Here is a 12,650-nt window from a genome sequence, read left to right on the forward strand (position 1 = left end):
GATTCAATTGTAAATATTTCATATTTAGTTACTATTTTAGCTGACATTTTGATAATACCTAACTTGTCCTTGGTTGGTTCGTATGTCTGGAACATTAAATACACTGATAGTGTAGAGTATCATTAACGAATATATAAATACAGTACAAAGAGCTTGATTAATAACTGGGATATAAATACAATGTAGTTGAATAGCTTGATTAATAACCAAATTAATCCTATTATAATCTAACAGATCCTATTTCAAAACTAAAAATAAGCGTCATTCCATAATTTCCGCCCTATTTGGGAATTTAAATTTATTTTTAATATTCAAATTAGATTTTGATAATTATTTCACGTATTGATTTAAAATAAACCAACCTCTTCCTTATTTTTATCCATCTAATTGATTCAAATGGGCTATCTGCTTTGATTTGGTTTAACAAATTTTTGAAAATATTTAGAATTAATCTATCGTTAATTTGTTTATCACCATTTTGATTTTAATTTATAATATATCTTTATGTTTTACATTATTTTATTGATTTTTTATTATTTTAAATTCGGATTAAATTTTTTTATCCTGGTGAGAATTTTACTTAATATTTTATACATTTTATCATCTTACAAACTGTATATTTCATTTAAATTTTATCATTTTTTATATTTTTTAATCACCTTTTATTCATTATCATCTTATAATATTATTATACCACTAATTTATCTTTTTAACAAACAAATAAGTATTCACTTTTGTAATCTTGCTATTTTTGTGATGCCTCTACAACGAGTTAAGCTTCTCCTTCGTAGGTTTTGTGGTTGATAGAGTTATAAATATAGTGTTGAAGCTTAAATAAAAATGGAATTATGATTTTTTTCTTCCCGAATATATTTGAAGTTATATTTTATTATCAAATTAGATTTTATCTAACTATTTATCGAATTAATCATAATAAACAAAAATTTTCTGATTTCTCTCTCTAATTTATATTTGATTTTTTTTATATATATTTGATTTTATCCAACTAAACTTTCGATTTGTTTAAATGTTTGTTACAAATTTAATTGTATCTAAATATTTTTTTTCATAATTTTATACATGTTATCAAATTAATTTTATTTTTTTCCTTCATATTTTGGATATTTTCAATTTTTCATATAGAAACACATACAAGTGGTTTGTTGTACCGAGAAAAAAACATATAAATGAAAATTAAATTTTAAATGTTTGAAACATGGACGCACATTTAATTTTGTTGTTTTAAGATAATTTTGTCATATACTAATTAGTATTTTCTATTATATAAACTTGTTTGACTATTTTTTTAATTTTAAAACATTTTTGTCATTTTTATAAATGAAACTTTAAAATTTACTATTTTTCTTATGAGGCTAAAATGTGTTTGTTTTAAGATTTAGGGCCCATGATATAGACTGATTCTAACACCAAAAGACAACAATTAACCTGATTCTATACCGCATAAAACAGATTGATTTCAAAGATTTGTTGAAATTAGTTGTTTGCTTTGCTAAATCAAGTACAATTGAAATCTCAAAGCAAAGAGAACATGTTAATCATTCAACACTGTTAAATGAATATAATTTAGTAGCCTTTCCACCTGTGAATTTGCAAGTGCCAAAATCAATTACATTGGATCACACGTCATATACAATGTAATTACATTCAAAAGACATACAAATAAACAGCCATGGAAAGTAGTCTAAATGCATTAAGCTTCCACATTTAATACTTTACCAAGTTTACTAAGGAACATATTTCCATAAATTTTCCAGCTTAATTTCATTTCATTGATACAAAGCAAAGAAGCCTAAATGCACTATTTTCTGAAGCCTAATGCGAAAAAGATTTTACGACAACCTGTTTCGTTGGAGATTATGAAGAGCCATGTTCGATCGTCTCCAACTGATTCCGGAGATTCTGATTGTCCTCCAGCAAGCGATCATACTCGAGCAGGTATTCCTCAGATTGCTTTCTTAAGGCATCTGTTTCCGCTTCTGCATCATTGGCTTCTTTTGTTTTTATCTCAACTTCAGATTCCAGTTTGGTTATTTTATTTCTCAAGGTAATTGCCTCTTCTCCCAAGGCTTTAAGCTTCTCTGCGCTTGCATCCTCTGATGCTCGAATTTGCTTCTTTGCAACCTCCATGGTCTTCCGGAGTAGTCGAAGCTCTCGGATGTAATGATGTAGTCTATCAATCATCAGTGCAAGGAACAACAAAAACCCTGCAGAACATGAATGTTATATTCAAATCTAACATGAAGTACTCTAACAAATGAGAATGACCTGCAAAAGTGCAAGCAAATGGAAAGACAACAAAACCTCTCGTAGAACAACTGCAAGGTCTAGATTATCAAACAACTAATCAGATGAGAACACAAAACTCAAGCCCCATTGGATAACAATTTTGTTTTTGGTTTTCTATTTCTACAAACGAAAAACTCTACCTTCACCTATAGTTTTCGTGGTCTATTAACTAACGTTTTAAAACATCTTTAAAAAACTATGCCAACGTTTAAGGCTCCATTTGGTAACTATTCAGTTTTTGGTCCAGAAAATTGTGTTTGTTTTCTCTCAATTTCTTACTCATGGTTTTCATATTTCCTATCTAAACATTTGAATTTTTAACCAAATTCCAAAAACAAGAACTACTTTTCTTCCCCAAAATTTAGCTTTGATTTTGATAACACCCCTAAAATGTAGATAACAAAACGTAAAAACCAATAGATAGAAGTGGTGTTTATAGACTTAATTTTCAAAACAAAAAACTAATTGATTAGCAAACAGGGCCTTCGTTTTTTGTTTTCTATCTTTAAAATTATGCTTGCTTTCTCCTAAATTTTCAATTATGGTTTTCACGTTACATTTCTTAAGAAACACTTGAACTCCTATATATTTTAAAACAAAAACAAAATTTTGGAATTTAGGGAGTGTGAATAACAGAACATGAAAACTTATGAGTAGAACAAAGCTTTGGGTTATCAAATGAGGCTAAAACACTTGATTTTGTTTTTGAAGTTTGGCTTAAAATTCAAAAAGGTGAAAAACTTATCAAAACAGCCTCAGGTTTCAAAATTCAAGGCTCGATCAATTGACATCAAGTATTCAGAATGATATTGTCTTCAAATGCTCCTCTATTGATTTTCCCTCTTAATTACAGTCCAGCAAATTTCCAAACACTCTGTTAATACATGACGTGATGCTCAAACTGGACTTCATCCCCATAAGTAAAGCACCAGATTCATTCGCATTTATTAGGCCTTCTTTTTTCCTCCTTTTGAATCAGAAGACTCCATCTATATGTTAAATTTTAAGCAACCTAGAAGCGTGAGAGCCAAATTGTAGAGGTAAACAACAACTCAATTTTAGGAAAAGGAGTAATGTCACATCACAGTCATTGAATCGAACAAAATCCCCCGCGCTTTCTTCGAATTCTAGAGTTAATTTGAAATAAATAAATCCAGTTCCATGGGGGTTCTAACTAGCTCAGATACCAAAATTGAACATTCTACAGATGCTCGTATAGCCAATAACTCCGTAATCAATCAACGCTCGAAATCCAAAACAGAGCATAATAACAAACACATTTCACCCAAAAATTGAGAGAACCCTGTCAAGAGAACGAACGAAGATTCAAGGAAAATGAAGTGGAGAAAGGATTGATAATTACCCATGAGAGAAGCTTCAAGCAAGTGATTAGACATAAGGACCTGATCCGTGGGATTAACCTCACCAGCCTCAACCATTCGATTCTGGATCTTAACCATACTATAGACGCTAGAAAGAAGCACAACAAAGACAGTTCCGGCGATTGTTTGAACGACGATTGGGCCTTTTCCGCGCTTAAGACGATCCAAACTCAAGATCACAAGCTTCCTGAGAGGCGTCCTGAAGAGGAGAGTCAAAATCAGAGCCATTTGGGCTGCGATTACAGTAAAGAGAAGCTGAATCATCGTCGATTGCGAGTCCGTCAGCAACAGACCGTTCCTTCAAGCCCTTGGTAATGGTGTTCGGTGGAAACCTTATTCAAGTCTCGATCCAATGATACCCTACCTGCTTTTTTACTTTTCTTTTTCCTTTTTTTTTCCTACTTAAAAACTAGTTTTGTCCATGGAGAAATCATGGAGTCTTAAAATTTTGGTTTATGAAATTTTGGTCAAATTGCAAAAATGATCCTTTTAGGTGTGTTTGGTGCCTGATAAAAATAGAGAGTTGAGTTGAGTTGGTAATTATTATCTGGAGAGTTAAATTATCTGGGAGTTAAATTTTCTGTATTTATTTACAGAGTTGAGTTGAATTGGTAATTATTGTATGTGTTTGTTGTACAGAGTTGAATTGAGTTGGGTGATGCACTTTTTTTTTAACGAGATTAGTTCTATTTTTTCTGTTTGTTTTTTATTTCATTCTTTTATTTTTTAGTTTTATGTTTTGCAATTGTTGATTAATTTTCAAATATACACATATTTTCTCAGATCATTTATGACATAAACTGGACAATCTCAATTTTTTTCTCAATTTGTAGAACATAATAGATTATATTTTATATATTCTTTTCAAAAACTGTAATAATTATAATTCTCTTCTAGCTATAAAACATACAAACAAAAGACATTTCATATTGATGCTCAATTAATTGGTATATTGTATATTGTATGTATATTTATTGAAGGTAATTATCCCAATTACTAATTGATATATTGTATGTATATATATTGAATATTGTTAATTTAACATTATTATTTCACTATCATACAGTTTATTCTTATATAATATGGATAGTATATTTGGAATTGAAATTATATATAGGATAATTACCTTTCATTTGATTATGATGGTGAGAATGTGATGTAGTATAGTAATATTTTTCATAAGATCACAAAAATAATATGAACCGACCGAACATGTGGCTGTTTCCAAAAAAAATTCACAAAATATATGTTCTTTTCAATACTTATAATATTCATGTCATAATACAAACACAAAAATTACATATCACGACGTATGCAAAAGTTATCATTCTTTTGACGATAAAAAAAAAAAAGATCTGGGGAGAATCCAAACGGTGAAGATGAGGGAAGAGAGAAAGAAATGAAAATATCACTAGTTTTTAGGATTAGTTTTGAGTGGGTAAAAAATGTGGTTTTAATAACCCACAGTTTTTCTTTATGGACCTAACAAACATGGGTAAATACCCACCCAACCCAACACTCATATTCATTTATCAAACACCCGCTTAGAATATTGCGTAGTTGCAATATATCTTCAAACTTTCAACTATAAATATTGAACCATCAAATTTATATCAGCGTTGAAATTGAGCCCTTAAATTTAGAAATTGTAATAATTGTATAAGTTTGAGGATTCAATTTTTAACATTTGAGATCCAATTTCTACAATTATTATAAATTTGAGGCTCCAATTTTAACACTTGTGTAAATTTGAAGGTTCAATTTTTTACAATTGAAAATTTAAGAGTGCAATTGCAAGTTGCAACTATCGCCATACTTCAATAGTAGTTTTTGCAACTTGTCTTAAAATTTTTGTTCTTACATGTTCAATCTTATAAGAATTTGGTCCTTAAATTTAAGTACATGATAGTTTTGTTTTCTACGGCATATAGGGTAAAAAATCAAAATTTTAATTTCAAAATTGATAATACAAATTTTATGTTACTTTAGTTATAATATTTTTTAGTTTTAGGTTTGTAGTTTATTTTATAAAAAAGTATGTTATAATTGAGTTTCTATATTTAGGATTTGTAATGATTTACTCATAAAAATCAATGTTAAAGATTGTATATGAATTGTTTTTGAAGGGATTATTTCTGGTCTAACTAGAACAATAAACTATTTAAGAACCCAATATATTTACAATCTAAATAATTTATTTCAAAGAAAAAAAAGTCTAAATCATTTAAAAATAAAAATAGACTTTTAATATTTTTAAAAGAGAATAAATTTGAAAATGGACTAAATTCTTACATATAAAATTTTGGGAATAAAAAAGGTTGTCATTGTTATTATAGGGGAAAAAGCACAGCATCCACTTTGCTTCTTTTAAAGGATGTTATTATTATTATTATTATTAGTTCTTTCTTTTAAAGAAGAAATTTATCTAAACCTAAGTTTAGTTGTAAAGTTGGACTTTAATAATTGTAATATAATGTAGTTAGCTTTAAAACTTTACAGGACATTTTAAGTTTTTATTTCAACAAAAAAATTTCCTTTTTATGTATTGTATATATATATATTAGAGAAAATTACTTAGACTTTGTTCAGATTAATCTTATACTGATTAAACTAATTAATTATGTTTTGATGCGACAAAAGTAAGTAGTTAGTATGATTAAATATTTATTCAAATGAGCATAATTTAACTAGCATATAGATTTGTTATCGTTCTAGATGTATTTAGTTTGAATCTCACATTTTTATAATACTAAAAAATTCGATTAAATATTCAAAATAAAAATATTTAAAAGAAAACTTACTAAAAAAAAATAAGAATGAGAATATTCCGAAAAAGGAATTTAAGTGTTTTTTGACATTTTGAAAAGTTTAATGTATTGTTTTTTTTTTTTTTATAGCATGTTTGGATTTGAATTTGAATTTTCATTTTGCATTGTGCAAGCGACTCTATTCTTGTTTTGACATTTCTTCCTAATTGATATTCTCCAAAATTCAATTCAAATGATTTGTGATTTAATTGGAATTAACCTTTCTTCTTTTATCAATTCCTTTTTCTATTTATATGGGACATTCGAACATTGCAAGTTAAAGGAGATTGGTGAAGCCTCATGTAGGGTTTTACATGATTTAGGTTGGGAGTTTTTTGTTTTTTTTTTTTTTTTTTTTTTTTTTTTATCAACCTGAATTTTTGGATTGGTCGAATTGACTACCGAATAATTTGGATAGTGTCTCCAACCCAACCCAACAAAATCCAACACTTAAAATTTGGATTGGATTGGGTTGTCGAGTTATTTGTTTTTTTTCCTATTTTTTCGGATACATTTTTTTTCTTCTTAATCTAAAATATTTAAATGCATCAATCCCATTGAAATCCACATGATTTGAATGTGAACCAAGTTCTCTTCTTCTTTCAAGTTTTGATTCTTTCTAGCAGCTCTTTCACGTAATGAGTGATATTATATATATATATATATATATATATATATATATATTATGTCTCCAAGTAATGAGTGATATTATATATATATATATATATATTTTACATATTTTAAAATTTGGGTTGGCCCAACCCAATATAATCGTTGTTACATAGTCCGTCGTCTCCTTTGTTATACGGTTGGGTTGGATCAACCCAAATTTTAAAAAATACAACTTGAGATCCAATCCAATTAAAAATAAAATTAATCCAATTCATCCCTTATATTTTGGATTGGGTAGTCTGAATTGCTCAGGTTATCGGGTTATTTTGAACACCCTTAATCTCAACCATGTTAAAATGTTTTTTGTCATCTCTCTTGAATTGTTTTTTGTTTTAATTTATCGTTACATTTGATATATATTTTTAACATTCACTAATTAAATTTATAAAACTTAATTTTACATTTTCACACCTAATTAAATACTTTTAGAGAACATAGTGCAAGGTAGTTGTGACATGAATTGTTTCATTTTAACTTTTAAGGTCAAAAGTTCAAATCTTACACTTATCATATACTATTCTCAAGGGAAAAAAATAAAAACTTAAAAAGTTAATTTGTTTTTATTCTTAACATTTAACTAATTTAACCATCTAGATAGGCACATTTGGTCCCTAAGTTTTCCAAAACATACTATTTGACATTGAATTTTTTAGAATATGTGTTGTTGGCACGACGTTTGTCGAGAAACATGTTTCGTGGAGTTAAACTTGTGCTGATGTAGATTTGGTGCAGATGTGATTTGATCTCTAGTACTTGATCCTTTTATTCTCTCTCAGTTGAATGCCTATGATTGACTTGAGGAAGAAGAGCACATGATGTTGAAGTCGAAGTCTTGGAAGAATATTTGTATCTTCAAGACTTGAGCTTCAATAAGAGGATCAGTCTTCAGGAGTTAGAGAGTCTTTTGATTGTAGAGAATTCATTCTAGACTTTCTGGCGTCTAAAATATTTGACCCCCTACAAATGAAGAGAACTCGACCTCTATCTATAGAGTTCTCAAGTAGGCTTTTGTGAGCTTCGGCTTGATTAGTCCATGGACTTGGCTCCTAGACCCAACTAATAAGATTTGGACCTTATTTGACATTTGCATCAAACTAAGCATATTATTGAGCTCAATTTAACTTTTGCCCAAACCTTAATATTTAATTGGACCAAAGTAATTAATTTAATCCAATAGTTAAGATGAAAATACATTATAGCATCAGCATTCGCCAATTTACGTCTTCAATTTCAATTTAGGACACATGTCGACTTTTAAATATAGTCCCAAATTCAATTATTTGTAATCTTATCGTTAATTTGGTAAATGGACGTGACAATTTATGATTGGTCTAAAATTTATCATTTAATAAATGTCTTTTTCGAGATTTATGCACATACATGGTGGGTGGATCTCGAAAAAGATAAAGTTTGAATCAAAGTACAAGTTATATATTCTTGATTTTAACTCTATTTGACGTGTCGAATTAACCAAACTACGAATTTCGTACATAAGTTTCATTTGAATTTTGTATGTTTGATAAAAACATTTAATTATGCCAACTTATCAAATATGAATTTGGGATAATATTTTGATTTATTTTTTTTCTTTTTATTTGACGTAAAATTTTATTTGAATTTTAGTAAAATTTATCCTCCACCTAAATCAAAAATGAATTTGGAGTAAAACTGAGCATCTACCTAAGATGTTTGGCATGAATTTGGAATAGAACATGAAGATAAGATTGAACTTCACTCAGTTTTACTTTAGGATAAAATTACCGATTATGCCTCCTATTTAAATTTGATATAAATTAGAGGTATTATCCACAATTTGATTTGACTTGGGATAAAAGCGTAAGTTTAGATTATTTGAATTTTGGATAAAATTTGAAATATGACAAAATTAATTTAATTTGACTTGAGAATAAAGAGCTTGAATGATTTGAATTTGAAATAAAATTTGGTATATGACCAAATTTAATTTGAAAGATGTTGAGAATCCTATATTGGAAAAACTAAGGGGAACTCACACTCTTTATAAGATAGATGGATTACTCCTCTCGTTGCCAATTGGTTTTGAGATGGAACCCCATACTATCTAACTTGGTATCAGAGCAACAATGATCAACGTCAATCAAGGAAACCTGGGAATCACAATTTCCTTCTATGTAAAAACTTGGCGCTTCCAATCCTTTGGAGATACAGGCTCGAAGAGCACCTGACCAGACAAAAAGTTTGTCCACCAATGTTGGTTTTGCATGCCTGTCTAGTGACGCCTGCAATTTGAAACTGAATGATATGTTATGTGTGTCTGCCATAGCAAAAAATTTGGTCAGTATATCTAAGCTAACAAAAGACAATAACGTATTTATTGACTTTTACATGAAGGGAATACTTAAAGATGGATTGTATCAGTTAAAAGGTGCAGAAGTCAGCTTGAAGTTAGTAGGAAACGGAGTACCATCGCAGTTAGTGCACAAGAATAAAGATCTATCTGCTCTTAGCATATCTTCGAAGTATAGGGTGTCTAAGATTACATGGCATAGAAGACTTGTCCATCCTTCGTCTAAAACACTAGAATTTATTATCAAAGGTTGTAATCTCCCTATGTTATCTAATGAAGAGCTCAAATTTTGTGATTCTTGTAGCTATGGCAAATCGCACTCTTTAGCCTTCCCTAACTCTAACTCAAGAGCATATGCAACCTTTGAACTTATACACACTGATTTGTGGGGTCCAGCTCCTCTCCTGTCTACAGATGAGTACAAATATTATGCTATCTTTGTTAATGATCACAGCAAGTACACATGGATCTATCATCTGAGGTTAAAAAGTGACACTCTTGCAACCTTTCAACACTTTCTCATCATGATACAAACTCAGTTCAATACACTGATCAAGTCCCTACAGTCGGATAATGGTGAAGAATTTGTCAAGATACACAATGTCTGTCATCAACATGGCATTACCTCCAGGTATACCTGTCCATATACGTCAGCATAAAATAGAAAGGCTGAAAGGAAATGCAGATACATAGTGGAGATAGGGCTAACCCTACTAGCCCAAGCACATTTTCCCTTACATCATTGGTGGGATGTCTTCTTATACTCAACTCTGCTCATTAATGGCCTTCCCACTCCGGTCCTAAATGGACAGTCTCCAATAGAAGTGATGTTAAAAAAGAAGCTCAAGTTTGAGGAGCTTCAAATATTTGGGTGTGAATGTTTCCCCCTTCCTAAGACCGTACAGCTCACATAAGTTGAGCTATCGCACAAAGAAGTGCATCTACCTCAGCCCTGTTGTGAATCACAAAGGCTATAAATGCCTCAATCCCAATGGTAGGTTTTTCATCTCTCGGCATGTTGTGTTTGATGAAACTGATTTTCCTTGTTAGGTGTCTCCTTCAGCTTGCAAACCGGCCAAGCAAGCAATTGTCGTCCACCCGATTTCCTGGCTGCCCCTCAATTAGGACACACCGCACAGTGATTCTACGCCCTCTACGTCAACAACCCATACCCAATCACCAACTGATACCTCTATAGACAACCCAGCTTTCCCACTTTCCTCCTCTGATAGTCTACCCACAAATTATTTACCCGACGATCGTGTACCTCCATCGTCTAGTATCCAGCCCACTGATCGCCTACCCATCAGTTGCTTACCCCGCAATCGTTTACCTAACGATCGCTCACCTCCCGATCGTTTACCTAGCGGTCGTTTACCCTCATCGTGAAATGTCCAGCCTACTGATCGTCTACCCACCAATAATTTACCCAACACACATTTACCCACCGATCTTGTACCCACCGATCGTTTACAACCCAATTATCTACCTTCCGATCGTTTATCTTCTGACTCCCCATCACCTACCACCCAACCCACCGATCGTTTACCTTCGTCGTCCACTACCCAGTCTTCACCCGATGCTGTCCCACACCCTGTAACCGTAAACACTCATCCCATGATTACTCGTGGGAAGGAGGAATCTTCAAAACCAAAATACTGTCCTCCCAAACCCACAAAGATTGGTCTCTAACCGAACCTACACGAGTCACTGATGTGCTCAAAACCACGCAGTGGAATAACGTGATGAATGATGAATTTCAAGCACTGATGAAAAATCAGACCTGGACTTTAATTCCTCCGTCACCATCGATGAACATTGTTGGGAATAAGTGGGTATTCCAAATCAAACGGAGTCCTAATGGCTCTATTCTACGCTACAAGGCCCGACTCGTAGCCAAAGGGTTCCATCAAAACCCGGGCATTGATTTCTTTGAAATATTTAGTCCAGTGGTAAAGGCGTCCACCATCCGGATCGTCATTAGCCATGCTGTATCCAAAGGGTGGTAGCTGAGACAGTTAGACTTCAATAAAGCCTTCCTTAATGGGGTCCTCGATGAAGAAGTTTGCATGTGCCAACCGCAAGGATTTTTTCATCCTCAACTACCGAATCATGTCTGTTGCTTACACACGGCCATATATGGCCTCAAATAAGCGCCAAGGGCCTGGAACAATACACTGAAGACAACATTTTGTAGCTGGGGCTTTCAGAATGTTAGGTCTGATACATCTCTCTTCATATATCGGAGAACTTCTGCCTTGATACTCTTACTGGTATATGTTGATGATGTAATCATCACCGGCACCAATCCGCAGGTAATCAACAAGCTTATCATAGCCTTGGACTCCATGTTTGCTCTAAAGGATCTTAGCCAACTCCATTACTTCCTTGGAGTCCAACTGCACACTGTTGCCCATGGAGTTATACTGAATCAGGAAAAATATGTCGATGACCTACTTCACCGCCTTGACCTTAGAGATCTCAAACCGGCACCCTCTCCGAGTTTTCTAAACAAGCAACTCTCCATCTCCGATGGCACTCCTCTTGACAATCCCTATATCTATCGGAGCACGATTGATGCCCTACAGTACTTAACCACCATGAGACCTGACATTACATATGCGGTTAATCATCTAAGTCAGTACTCAAAGCAACCTACAGACGTTCACTGGCAAGCGGTGAAGAGAGTCCTAAGATATGTGAGTGGCACTTGACACTTTGGCCTCTACATTCTACATGGGTCGGACCTGTCTGTTTCGGCCTTCTCCAATGCCGATTGGATAGCCAACATAGAGGATCGAAAGTCAGTTGCTGCTTATTGCATCTTTCTTGGAGGTAATCTTGTCTTCTGGTCCTCAAAGAAACAATCCGTTGTAGCCCGGTCCAGCACGAATTCTGAATATAAAGCATTTGCTCATGCCTCTACAGAAATCATCTAGATGCAACAACTACTGTCTGAGATTGGTGTCAAACAAAAGTCGGCTCCAGTCCTGTGGTGTGACAACCTCAGCATTGGTGCTCTAGCTGTCAATCTGGTGTTTCATGCATGGACCAAGCACATTGAGATCGGCATTCACTTCGTTCATGATCAAGTCCTCAGTGGTCAGCCTGATGTTCATTATGTCCCATCCTCCGACCAAATCGTGAACTGCCTCA

The 12,650-nt window shown here is 32.6% G+C and overlaps 1 protein-coding gene across 1 annotated transcript; it reads right to left on the reverse strand.

The window, feature by feature from the left end:
* Positions 1–1,607: 1,607 nt before the first annotated feature.
* LOC120087637 (B-cell receptor-associated 31-like protein) lies at positions 1,608–4,139 on the reverse strand. The gene is made up of 2 exons (XM_039044478.2): positions 3,671–4,139; positions 1,608–2,225 (listed from the first exon to the last, which is right to left on the reverse strand). Exons 1-2 carry the CDS (start codon positions 3,951–3,953, stop codon positions 1,876–1,878), a joined length of 633 nt encoding a protein of 210 aa, XP_038900406.1. The 5' UTR covers positions 3,954–4,139; the 3' UTR covers positions 1,608–1,875.
* Between the last annotated feature and the right edge of the window lie 8,511 nt (positions 4,140–12,650).

Source organism: Benincasa hispida, chromosome 10, assembly GCF_027475165.1.
Source record: "Benincasa hispida cultivar pf3 chromosome 10, pf3_genome.v1.1, whole genome shotgun sequence".
In the NCBI taxonomy this organism is placed as follows: domain Eukaryota; kingdom Viridiplantae; phylum Streptophyta; class Magnoliopsida; order Cucurbitales; family Cucurbitaceae; genus Benincasa; species Benincasa hispida.